We start from the raw sequence: 14,226 nt of genomic DNA on the forward strand, positions 1-14,226 counted from the left end.
TCTAATCATCTTCTGCTAAAATCATATTTGATTCTGATATTTAGATCCCAGTAGATAGAGTGATTGAGTCATAGTCATACAGCGTGGAGACAGGCCCTTTGGCCCAACTTGCCCACACTGACCAACATGTCCAATTAACACTAATCCCACCAGCCTGCATTGGGCCCATATCCTTCTTTACCTGTGTAAATGCTTTTTAAACGTTGCGATTTACCTGCCTTAACTACCTGAACTACCTCCTCTGGTAGCAGGTTCCATACATGCACCACCCTTTGGGTGAAATAGGTTACCCCTCAGGTTCCTATTAAATCTTTCCCCCCTCAACTTAAACCTACAGTATGTCCTCTGGTTCTCAATTCCCCTATTCTGGGCATGAGACTGTGTGTTTACCCAATCTATTTATCTCATGATCTTGTGTACCCCGAATAGGTTTACCCCACATCCTCCTGCTCTCCAAGAATAGAGTCCTAGCCTGCTCAAATTCCCCCTTTAGCTCACTCCCCTGAGTCCTGGCAACATGCTCGCAAATCTCTGCACCCTTTCCAGCTTGATAACATCTTTCCTATGACACGTTGCCCAGAACTGAACACAATATTCCATAGAGTCTATCTCTTCATTTTGTTAACTGGTTGTCTCTGAGTTATATTCTCATCCTTTTAATCAGAGCATTGGCTGATCATTAATCCTGCCCATTCTGCACTAATTTACAAGAATATGATATTTGCCTGTAACTGTTGAGTGTGCAGACACTTTATTGTTGCTGCTTACAATGGCATGAGGCAGAGGAAGAGCTCCTAAAAGAACATCTTTTGTTGAAAACTCTTACAACAAAAGTTATCCTTACAATTGAGCGAATACAGAAAAGGTTTGCAAGATTGATACCAGCAGGTTTGTTGCGTGAGCAGCCTGTGCTTATTGTCTCTTGAGTTCAGAGGTATGAGAGGTTATCTCATTGAAATGGAGATAAATGTACAGAGTTCTTATTGCGCTTGACAGGGAAGATGCGGAGTTAATGTTTCAGGTCTAGAGCTGAGGTCAGTCACAAAATAGGCTGTTGATAATTGAAGATGGCCTATTTTTTTTCAATCAGAAAGCAGTAAATCTTTGGTAAATGAACTAGCCTTGACCTTATTGAATGGCAGACTGCAGTCCATATCTGGAATCAGCTGCCACAGAAAGCTATAGAAGCAGATACTATTACAAATTTCAAAAGACATTTGGATAGATATATAGATAGGAATGGTTTAAAGGGCTATGGGCCAAATGCAGGCAAATGGAGCTAGTCTGGAATGTCAATGGTCGTCATGCACAAGTTGGGCTGAAGGACCTGTTTCCATGCTGTATTGCTCTATGACACAGAAGATCGACACAAATTGCTGGAGTAACTCAGGGAGTCAGGCAGCGTCTCTGGAGAGAAGGAATAGGTGACGTTTCGGGTCGGAACCCTTCACTATCCGTTTTCCTCCAGCAATTTCTTATTTTTTTACCCACATCTACAATCTCGTGTCAACTTCTTCATGGATCAACTTGACAATTTTACCATTCTCCTCACTGATTTCTCTCAAGAAATTAATCAGTGTTGAGGCCATTTTATGAGTTACATTCAGCCTCAATATCATGTGTTCTGCTTCTGCCTCTGTATCATGTGTTTTTAAACTCAGAACTAACAGGACTGGCTGTTGTAGACCGGCTACGGAATCCGCATCAGTCAGCCGACCACGCTGACCAGCACACTAGCACTATCCTGCACACTACAGACAATTTTACAATTTTTTTACCAAAGCCATTTAATCTACAAACTTGTACGCCTTTGGAGTGTGGAGGGAAACCAAGGCACCTGGAGAAAACCCACACGGCCACTGGGAGAACGTACAAACTCCATACACACAACACCCGTGGTCAGGATTGAACCCGGGTCTCTACCACTGTGCTGGCTATATAGTTCCTGGATAGTTGCCTATAGAGTACCCGCCTGTATAGTTCACAAGTAATAGCAGTAGAATTAGGCCATTCGGCCCATAGAGTCTACTCCACCATTTAATCATTGCTGAACTATACCTCCTAATCCCATTTTCCTGCCGTCTCCCCATAACCCTTGACACCAGCTCTAATCAAGAAACTATAGTTATTCACATAGTTGATCACATGACCTGCGAACTGATAAATATAGCAACATAGAAAATAGGTGCAGGAGTAGGCCATTCGGCCCTTCAAGCCAGCTCCGCCATTCAATATGATCATGGCTGCTCATTCAAAATCAGTATCCCGTTCCTGCTTTCTCCCCATAATCCCTTGATTCCGTTAGCCCTAAGAGCTAGATCTAACTCTCTCTTGAAAACACCCAGTGAATTGGCCTCCACTGCCTTCTGTGGTAGAGAATTCCACAGATTCACAACTCTCTGGGTGAAAATGTTTTTCCTCATCACAGTCATAACTGGCCTACCCCTTATTCTAAAACTGTGACACCTGGTTCTGGACTCCCCCAACATCGAGAACATTCTTCCTGCATCTAGCCAATCCAATCCCTTAACAATTTCATAATAATACTAGACCAAGTGCAGACCCGTTGGGTCTGCTCCCCCAACGCACCCGTCCCCTACCCGTAGCCCCCATGGGAGGCGTGGTCCTCCAACTCAACCCATTGCCGAAGGTAAGATTCGAGCACTCCTCAGCAAAGATCATAGCTTGTGAGCCTCCCCCAGCACTGGAGTTGGAAAAATATATATCAATCCCCAATTGCAATACCAATTGACCAAAGATACTAGAGGTATAATCTTTGCAATTGACCCTCCCCTCCTGCCCTGCCAGGAGCTATGATGGCAACATTGTTGCAAATGTCCAGTGCACTTGCTGTGAGATGTCATTGAGCTGAAAAGTTCAGTGTTGCTGCCAGTGTTCCTGTCTTGCAACTTTGTATCAAAGTGTGTTGGAAGTTCTGAGGAATGATTTTAAAGTAAAAACCATTTTAAATTCAAAGTATTTTTAAACATTTTCAGTAATGACGAGAAATACAGCATGAATTTTTCAGATAAGGCGATGTTGGACTGCACGGAAAAAATCTCTACCGGAATTTGTAAACATTTTACCGTTAGCAGGTCGTGTTTTCAAGAACATGTGATTACACATGAACAAACACACACACATACACACACAAATAAATACACATCTAAGATCAGAGTATTAATAGTTACTAGACCAAATAGGAATTTTTCAGGTAAGAAGATTTTGGAGTTCGCGGGATATATCTCTACCGGAATATGTAAAAATGTTACCGTTTGAGCATTGTTTTTTCGAGCAGATGTGATTATACACACGCACATCCACACACATCCATCCAAGATCAGAGTTTTATAATTATAGAGATATGATATGATATGATATGATATGATATGATATGATATGATATGATATGATATGATATGATATGATACTCACCCACCGTATGTGTGAACCTTTGTGCAGGTCCTTAAACAGATTTAATGATGATTCTAGTGTGGAAGTGGAGAGAAACATAGTCTGTGACCTTGTGGTTGCTCTGTCTCTGACAAAGACATTGCCACTACAACCTTTTAGCTTCTCCCTTTAAACATTCTACAGCTATAAGCCTTGGTATTTATCAGCATTTATAGATGTATCCAAGGCAAATTATTAGATTAAAATTAATAATTACATTTCCTGCGTGGATAATATTTGTCAGGTGTATCATTTACATCCAACTCTAATAGTTAAATCACTTCCTTCATAAATTATTTTAATTATGTAGTCATCTAAATCGAGAAATGTAAATTGTGTAGCAAATTAGAAACTTAATGCCAAGAATTGAGCAATCAAATAATTTAAATTAAATATATGAATTCAGGGGAATTGGTCCTAAATATATATATATATGCAGCTACGCAAAGCCAGATCAAATCTGTCAAGCTTTTCCATTTAAAATGAAGTATTTTCATTTTACTAAAATTTGTGACATTTTAATGCAAACATGCTTTAAAAATAGTAATTGATTTGTTCATGTAGACGATTTCTAATGTTTCAATCATGTGATTCCATTTATAATTTTAAATCACTTATTTGGAGAATAGTTTAAAGACACAGCATGGAAACAAGCCCTTTGACCTACCAAGTCCACGTTGACCATTTGTCATCCATTCACATTGGTGAAGAAGGATTCTAAACCCAAACATCACCTATTCATTTTCTCCAGAGATGCTGCCTGATCTGAGTTACCCCAGCATTTTGCATCTACCCATTCACACAAGTTCCCTGTTATCCCATCTCATCCACTTCCAACACGCTACAGGAAATTTTAGAGGAAACCCACGCAATCACAGGGAGAACGTGCTAACTCCACACAGACTGCACCCGAGGTCAGGATCAAACTCGGGTCTCCAATGCTGTGAGGTAGCAGCTCTACCAGCTGCGATACCGTGCTGCCCTGTTGATAGCCTCATTGCAATGGGGGGAAAATTACAGCCACCTTGAGCATATTTGAGGAGCACAACTTCTATTGTGTAATTGTTGCATTATTGATTTGGACAAATAAGAGCTGACACAATAATTTATTTCACAGTGGTCTTGGCCATGGAGCCTTTGGCGAGGTATATGAAGGCCAAGTGACAGGTGTTCCTGGTGAACCCACCCCGTTGCAGGTTGCTATCAAGGTGAGGAACGTGTGCCAGTATCTTTAATCAGTTTGATCATGTAGTAATTCATGAACCTGTTGTAATTCAGCCTTCAATATGTTCATCAAAACACAAAGTGCTCAAGTGACTCAGCGGGTCAGGCTGCATCTGAGTTTAGTTTATTGTCACGTGTACCGAGGTACAGTGAAAAGCTTTATGTTGCGTGCTAACCAGCCAGCAGAAAGACAATACACAATTACAATCGAGCCATCCACAGTGTACAGTGTACATGATAAAAGGAATATAGTGAATAACGTTTAGTGCAAGATCAAGTTTCTGGAGGACATGGATAGGCAATGTTATCGGTTGGGGCCCTTCATCGTAGTGAAGTCTGAGCTACTCCAGCACTTTGTGTTTTGCTCAAGGTTCAAGCATCAGCAGACCCTCGCCTCTTCATTACAATCATGTTATTTTTTTTAAGTTTTAAAGTGTTCATATTGCTTTTTAAAAGGCTTTTGGGCTACATTCCTATCGAGCTGCACTTTATCTTTTGTCAAGAGGCAACATCTTTGTGAAAATGTCATTATATTTTTCTTGTTGAAACACACCATCATGTCATCTGTGTGTGATGTTACTGGGCATGATTTCTCGTCTCTCCGACACAAGCAGAAAGAGTTTGCCAAGCACATTTTTCATATCAACACAACGCCACTAAGTAATAATTTCCCTAAGGATTCGAGGAACTAACTGCTTGTGCTTTGCTGTGCTGTTTTCTTTCACTGAAAATGATGACGAGTGAAACATGGTGGAAAATGGTGTTGAAGGCTCATCATGAGGAGATGAATGCCGCAATTGATGCAACCTTACATGTCATGATTTCTTCTCGTTTGGTAGGAGGCTGCAACCCGGCAGCTGCGAGGATCGATGCTTTTTATTTCCACTGACGTTCTCAGAAACAGTGGTATAGGTTCTTAACAGCTATGAGCTGCCGGAGGAGGTAGTTGAGGCAGGTACTATTGCAATGTTTTTAAGAAACATTAAGACAGGTAGACGGATAGGATAGGTTCAGAGGGATATGGGCCAAATGCAGGCAGGTGGGACTAGTGTAGATAAGACATGTTGGTCGGCGTGGGCAAGTTGGGTCGAAGGACCTGTTTCGATACTGTATGATTCTATGTTCAGTAGTTGGACGTGCTTTCCCATTCTGGCTTTGGGTGAGTTACTGTAGCATCCCTGTCACTTCTAAAATCTCGATTTGAATCCAACTGACGCAGCTAGGAAAGACAGCGTTCCCGTTTAGTCAGCATGAGGAACTGCAGGTGCTGGCTTACGCAAATATGACACAAAGTGCTGGAATAACTCAGTGGGTTAGGCAGCATCTTTGGAAGACATGGATAGGCGACATCTCGGGTCGGGACCCTTCTTCAGATTGATTGCAGTTGTAGGGGGGGGGACAGAATTAGGCCATTCTGCCCATCAAATCTACTCTGTCATTCAATCATGGCTAATCTATCTTTTCCCTCTCAACCACTTTCTCCACTTTAAAAATACCCAATGTCTTGGCCCCCATATCCACCTGTGGCAATAAATTCAACTGATCCAACACCCTCTGGCTAAAGAAATTTCTCCTCAGACTTTATTGACAGGACAAAAGCTCACCAGATAAATTATTTAATTACTAAGAAAAGTTAATTTTTTTATTATCCAATGTTCCATAATAGAGCAGTGAAGAAGAATGCATTTCCCCGGTGAGCCCAGACTCTTGGTGTTGTTTGCGTTGTCTATAAATTACTGGAAGAAGAATGGTTTCTTGTCCATGAGGGAAGATGTTCCTCTTCTTCAACAACAGTTACTTAATCATTTAAGAAGTCAATCATTCAAAGCAAAATGAGATACTAAGTAGGGAGTGATGGGAGCACTCTGGATGGATGAGTTACTTTAATTCATTGGCCTTCGTTAACCATAATTATCTGGTAATTTTGTGACGATATGCGGGTTAATTAGACTGCGAACAGACAGCTATATTTTACATAGCCTTTGCTATTCTCACTTCACTGATATTTTGTCACTGTTAGCAGATTGCCTTCTAGATCTGTTGAATGTTATAGTCTAGGAATTGTATTAGAAATTAACAGCGTGCTTTTTAAAAATTAAATGTGCAAATCAGATCTTGAAATCACTTGTGTGTGCTTTATCGACCTTCAAGATGGCGCTGAGGCCAGGCGACTCTTTTCTTGGTGGTCACTGAAGTACTTCCACTAGTGAGAGACTCTAGGACTAGGAGAGTTATAGCCTCAGAAATAAAGGATGTTCTTTTAGAAAGGAGATGAGGAGAAATTTCTTTAGTCAGCGGGAGGTGAATCTATGGAATTCTTTGCCGCAGAAGGCTGTGGTGGCTGCCAGTGGATATTTTTAAGGCAGAGATAGATAGATTCTTGATTAGTACAGATGTCAGAGGTTATGGGGAGAAGACAGGAGAATGGGGTTAGAAGGGAGAGATAGATCAGCCATGATTGAATGGTGGAGTAAACTTGATGGGCCGAATGGCCTAATTCTACTATTCCTTATGACCTTATGACCTAGGTGAATCTGCTATCACACATTACAATCATTCCACTCTTTTAAATCTTTATTTCAACAGCAGTATTCCTTCACTAAACGCTCTACCCTTTATCCTGTATCTGTACACTGTGAACGGCTTGAATTAATCATGTATGGTCTTTATGCTGACTGGATAGCATGCGACAAAAAGCACTTTTCACTGTACCTCGGTACACGTAACAATAAACTAAGCAAAGCTGGTTGTATTATTTGCCAGCCATCAATGCGTACACAGCCTCCAGGCGGCACAGTGGCGCAGCAGTAGAGTTGCTGACTTACAGCACCAGAGACCTGTGTTTGATCCTGACCACAGGTGCCGTCTGTACAGAGTTTGTGCATTCTCCTCATGACCTCCCACACTCCAAGGATGTACAGGTTTGTGAGGTTAATTGACATAATTGTCTCTAGTGTGTGTAACATAGTGTTAGTGTGTGGGAATCACTGGTCGATGTTGACTCAGTGGGCCGAATGGCCTGTTTCCAAGCTGTATCTCTGAACTAAATTTAAAAACTCAACAAAACCCACACTTTTGGCTTCCATCAATAGTTGGTCCAAGCAGTAACAATTATTGATATTTTCTTCTCACGCACTACATAACAGGAAGTAAACAATGCGGCAGAATTCATGCTTGGTTTAAGGGGTTGCCGCTGGGAATACAATTTGATAAGTATGTTCACTCCCGTATTGATTACTATCCGCTGCACATTTTTACAATGTGAATACTGATAAAGATCACAGGACCTCTGTGCTAGTTGCTATAACCTTTGGTCCTAATCATCTCGACCCAAAACGTCACCTGTCCATATTCTCCAGAGTTGCTGTCTGACCTGCTGAGTTGCACCAGCACTTTGAACCCTTCAAGTCTGTTCCCCATTCAATAAGATCAAGGCTAACCCAATTCCAGGCACAACCCAACTCTCCTGCTCTCTCCTCTCTGCCTCTTGACTTTCATATACTGGCACTCCCAAACTTACGTTCCATGAACCTTTTACGTATGTCAGAATCAACATCCCCATCCCCTGCCCAAACTGCAGTTCCTTCTATCTCCTGGACTGTGTTCAATGTTTCTTGTGATGTTTTATATTTGCCTAATGCCCTCTGAAGTCATTCATTCATTCATCATCGTTGAAAACACTAGCGACGCAGTGGTGCCGATTTCCGATGGGCACGGTGACGGACGCACAACACATCTCCGTCCTCCATGCAGCTGGCAAGCTCCTCTTGTCTCTACACATGCGTCTTCAATCAATGTCTTCAGCATCGTCTTGATTGGCCGTCCCGGGTCATGTCTTCCATGGGTGGGTTCCCACAGCACAACCTTGTTTGCTGGCATTTCTGGGTGGCGGTGGCAGTGACCAGCGAGCCTCATCCTTCTCGACCTGATCTTCTCGGTCAGAGGTGGATTCTCCCCATAGAGCAGAGTGTTGGTGATGTGGTCCCTCCAACTGACATTTTGAACTTTTCTGAGCATTCGGGTGTAGGTACCATCGAGAGACTTGGAGAGTCCATGCCTCACACCCGTACAATAATATGGTCTCTACAGTTGCATGGAAGAATCTCTGTTTGAGACCCTTAGACATCCGAAACGTCCACATTTTCCCCATATTATTGAGGGCTTTCCCTGCGAGCACTTTCCGGACCTGATGTCATTCTTCGAGCTCTGCATCCTCGCTCCCTGGTACTTGACGACCTCCACTATCTTGAGAGATGTACCGCCACTGGGCTTGAGAGGCTCACAGTCACCAACTTTGTACACCATGTACATTGAGGTGGAGGCTCACTTTCTCACACTCCGTCACGACCCTGCCGAGCAGCTCCTGTGCCTCCCTAATCTGGTCTGACAGCAGGACGATGTCATCAGCGAAGTCGAGGTCTGACAAGTTGACTGGCCCGATTCTTCTCGGACGCCTTGGGGTGATTGTAAAGCCGAGGTCCTCATGTTCCTTGAGCGCCTGCCTCATGGCATAATCAAGGACAATGGCGAAGTGAAAGGATGCCAGCGTGTCTCCTTGTAAGACCCCTGCCAGGATCTCGAACACTTTGCTCTCACCATCTGGGGTGTCAACTTTGGCAATGATGCCCTGGAGTAATAATTAGACAATAGGCAGTGCCATGGTGCCAGTGCCAACTTTCTCACTCCCAAATAAGGGACAAAAGGTTAAAATTTGTGACGGCAATTCGATGACTGACACGGCCGTGGCTGGGTGAATGATGAGTTGGCCCGGGTGCTGGACTGCACACAAAGCCCAGCCGGCGGGCCAGCTGAGGAGTTTTGGCCCGGGTGCCGGACTCTGCGTGCGACGTTGCACAGCCCGCACTGAAACCCCTCATCTGGCCCATCGGCTGGGCTTTGTGTTCTGCTGCACGCAAATTCCAGCACCTCATCCAACTCATGAACCGATGATCGGCCATGAGAAGGAGGTGTGTTGGTGTCAGCAGTAAGAGAAAGTCCAAAGGTCGGACAGCGGGTTTGTTTGTTCTCTATAACCGCAGCAAGAAAATACCTGGCCACCACAGATGCTGCCTGACCCGCTGGGTTCCTCTAGCACTTCATGTTTTAGACTTTTCACTGTACCTTAGTACACGTGACAATAAACTAAACTGAATTGAACTTTGGAGATACAATGCGGAAAACGTCCCTTCGGCCTACCGAGTCCGCACTGACCGGCGATCACCCCGTACACACGCACTATCCTCCACACTAGGGGCAATTGTTTACAGTTTTACCAAAGCCAATTAACCTGCAAACTATGTCATTGGAGTGTGGGTGGAAACCGGAGCACCCGGAGAAAACCCACGTGGTCACAGGGAGAACGGACAAACTCCGTACAGACAGAACCAGTAGTCAGAATAGAACCCAGATCTCTGGCACTGTAAAGCATCCCTTTGTCCTTTGCTCCACAAAGGTGTACTTGGCAGTTGAAAGTCTCCCTCCTCGGCTGCAGAGTGATGCAGGAAGAGCAAGCTCATCTTAAAGAAGCAGTCATTGTAAAACACATAACATTGTGTTTACCAGATGGCTTATGTAATTATCACACAGTATGTGTCCAGAATGAAACAGTTCCAAATGCTGACTCGATGCCATTCCATCGAGCTACAATTCTTTTAGTTCTTACCACGCATGCTTCTGCTCAAGTGTGACACAAAAGTATGTCACAAATTACAACTGATCCCCTTGGTATACTTACACTTTATGTCAGTTTCCCACACAAAGCATTGATCATATCTGCTTGAGACCTCCACAGGATTATTGGGGACAGAATAAGGGGTTGGGAATAGGAAAGGTTAAGAGGCACAGAAAGTTTAGCTTAGATTGGTTTAGTTTTAGTTTAGTTTAGTTTTGTTTAATGTGTAAAAAATAACTGCAGGTGCTGGTTTAAACCAAAGATGGACACAAAAAGCTTGAGTAACACAGTAGGTCAGGTAGCACCTCTGGAGAAAAGGAATAGGTGACGTTTCAGGTTAAGACCCTTCTTCAGACTGAGTCAGGGGAAAGAGAAAAAAGAGATATAGACGGTGATAAAGAGAGATATAGACAAATGAACAAAAGCTATGTAAAAAGTAATGATGATCAAGCAAAGGTGGAGCCCACAATGGTCCATTGTTGGTTTTGGGCCAGGTGATATTGAGTTATACAGACAGTGAAACTGAACAGAATGACAGTGAAGCTAGTGTGATGACCAGGGTGGGTGAGGAACGGAGAGAGAAGGGATGCAAGGGTTACGTGAAGTTAGAGAAATCAAAAATCATACTGATGGTTTGTTACCTGCCCAAGCAAAATATGAGGTGCTGTTCCTCCAATTTGTGTTTGGCCTCCATTGGGGCTACCTTCTGCACCCATGCAGAACTCAGGGACTTCATTAACTTCACTACCAATTTCACTTGGACCATCTCCGACATCTCGCTCCCCTTTCTAAGAACTCACTGTCTCCTTCACAGGAGAAAGACGATCGACTGGCGTCTGTTAGAAAACTACTGACTCCCACAACTATGTAGACTACCATGTAGACTACATTTCTTCCCACCCTGCCTCCTGCAAAGACCCTACTCCCAATTCCTCCGTCCGCGCCACATTTGCGCCTAAGATGAGGTCATAAGTCCCATCTATGAGATAGATGAGAGGTCAGGACTGCACACAAGCTGATGAGAGGAGTGTTCAGTTGCCTGAAAACAGCTGGGAAAAAACTGTCCCGGAATCTGGAAATGTGTGTTTTCAAACTTCTTGCCTGATGGGAGAAGAACTGAGGCGTGACTGGTACTTGATTATGCTGGTGGCCTTGCTGAAGTTTAGTTTAGTTTAATTTAGTTTAGACATACAGCGCGGAAACATGCCCTTTTGGCCCACCGGGTCCCTGCCGACCAGCGATCCCTGCACATTAACACTATCCTATACCCACTAGGGACAATTTTTACATTTACCAAGCCAATTAACCTGCAAACCTGTACATCTTTGGAGTGTTGGAGGAAACCGAAAGATCTCGGAGAAAACCCACACAGGTCACGGGGAGAACGTACAACTCCGTACAGACAGCACCCGTAGTCAGGATCGAACCCAGGTCTCTGGCGCTGCATTTGCTGTAAGGCATCAACTCTACCGCTGCACCACTGTGCCACAGTGGTAGACAGAGTCAAAAGACGGGAGACTGAAAGAGGAAGAGAGTAGATCACATGGGGAAAATTATTGCAGTGTGAAAAGATTATCATTGAGGAAAAATCAGTCTTTTGTGGATAATGGGAAGATTATCCATGAAAGAAGATGTGAAGATTGCATCAAAAGATTTAGGAGTGGCTTATTCACACTAAAACCTTTATATCTCTGGAGAACATGGACAGGCAGCGTTTCAGATTGGGACCCTTCTTCAGACTGATTGTAGTAGGGGAAAAAAGCTGGAAAAGTGGTGGAGGCGCGACAAGATGGATACAGTTAAGGACAAAGATCCTATAGCGGAACAAGATAGGCTACTCCAAATAGGCTACTACTCCTGTGAAATGCAATGGGCTGACGTGTAGTACGCTACGGAGGGGATCCTGGGCATTTTCCCCCGCCCATTTTAGTAACCGGAACCTACCCGACCCGACTCGCAGTGTAATCAATGGTGCGGGGGAACAGTTTTTGTGCGTGATATAGGGTTAGATTCATAATTCTGTCAGTTCATACATCTGTTAATTCTTGTCAAGAATAACATTTGACTGGTAATTGTCTTTTTTAATGTTTTTTAAATCATTTCTTTTTAAATGGCTCATAAGCTGTGTTTGAGTTGATTTTGTAGTAACCGGAACCTATCCGACCCGACCTGACTCGCAGGGTAATGAACGTCGCGGGGGAACAGTTTTTGTGCGTGATATAGGGTTAGATTCATAATTCTGTTAGTTCATACTTCTGTTAATTCTTGTTAAAGAATAAAATGTTTATAAACACACATACATGAATACGATATAAATGTATATAATCATATAACACACACAATTATATTTCTTCTGATTTTTATATCCAATGATGAACTTTATTTCAGACTAGACAAGGGACATTAAATAATAAACATTGTAAACCTCCCCGCAACTTCACACACACTAGGCCCTATCCCACCCCTCAACTCCACCCCCCGGCACTCCCTTGCCTCCCCCACACTACAATGGCTCCCCCCCCTCCTATGCTGTAGTCCCTTAACCCACCAGCCCCCAACCCCACATCTCTCCCCATGCTCTCTGCACCACGGCCCCTACCCCACCCCTCTCTCCCAAAGATCTTATAGTGGAGCTCCGCTATAAGATCTTTGCTCTCTCCCTCCCCCGGCCCTACCCAACCCTCCTGCGCCACTACTACCCCACTTGCACTACTCCCCTCCTCTCTCCCCGCTGCTCCGGGCCGCGCACCCCCTCTTCCCGCCCAAGTCAAAGACCAAAGCGAAGATACGGGAGCGGAGGGTGAAGCAAAGATCCGATCTTTGGCCGGAAGCAAGATGGCGAAGCAAGATGCCGGAACAAGATAGCGGAACAAGATGGCGGAGGCTGGTTGCTAAAATGGGTCCTATAATCACCCATGAATCTGCCCATGACTGTACTACGTGTTTTGCGTAGGAGTAGGCCATCTTGCTCTGCTATAAGATCTTTGGTTAAGGAGGCTTTTGATTAGCAGGTGGATGGAGTAAGTGACAAAGCCTAGAGATTAAAATGGGACAAAAGAGTGTCAGATAAGGAGAGGCGTGAAATGTAAAGCCAGAGGGAGTGATATAGGTGGCACAGATGTTCAAGGTCAACTGTGTTTTTTGGTGTTAGGAAAGTTAGTACTTCTTGAAACTCATAATGTCTCACCTGAATATCATATTTGGAACAGTTGTAGTGAACATCCACATATATGAATTTGCAGCAGAATTTTCAGTCTCCCATCACTAATCCACTTCCAAGATACTAAATGAATTATGTACTTGAATTTTTAAGCTGCATTCAACTGATGAGGTCAACATATTATTAGCCTTTTTGACATCCAATGTTTTCTATTTTTGTTTCGATCAGTAGATGCTTTTGGGCAAGATTCAATTACATATAAAGTAATTTTGTTAAAGGAAATACTTGACAGAAAGAGGAAAGGATTGTCCAATTGTTTTATTTTGTTCATTCATATGCATCTAATGTCAGAGGTATTAGATAGGCTACCGCAAGTCTGATAGCTTGGTCTAGGCTTAAGTTTAAATTTATTATTGTCATATGTACCAAGGTACAGTGAAAAGCTTTGTTTGGCATGCTCTCCAAACAGATCAGATATACTACACATAAATACAATCAAGAGACACTCGTACAATAAAGCAAAAGGGAAGATATAGAGTACAGAACATAGCGTTGCAGCACATCAGTTCCATTGATGCTCCAATGTCCACAATGAGATAGAGGTGAATTGGACAATAATCTAGTTTATGTAATGACCATTTAGAAGCTTGAAAATGGAGGTGGGGAAAGCTGTTCCTAAGTCTGGTGATGCTTGCTTTCAAGCTTCTATACCATGCTG

The 14,226-nt window shown here is 43.3% G+C and overlaps 1 protein-coding gene across 1 annotated transcript in view; it reads left to right on the forward strand.

Moving 5' to 3' along the window:
• Positions 1-14,226, forward strand: part of LOC129699874 (ALK tyrosine kinase receptor-like) — a 265,553-nt gene that overhangs the window by 207,432 nt on the left and 43,895 nt on the right. Inside the window, exon 13 of the mRNA XM_055640014.1 lies at positions 4,571-4,661. Within this exon, the coding sequence (XP_055495989.1) occupies positions 4,571-4,661 (91 nt within the window). The remainder of the gene's footprint in view (positions 1-4,570; positions 4,662-14,226) is intronic.

The sequence above is a fragment of the Leucoraja erinacea genome, chromosome 8 (assembly GCF_028641065.1).
Source record: "Leucoraja erinacea ecotype New England chromosome 8, Leri_hhj_1, whole genome shotgun sequence".
NCBI lineage: Eukaryota > Metazoa > Chordata > Chondrichthyes > Rajiformes > Rajidae > Leucoraja > Leucoraja erinaceus.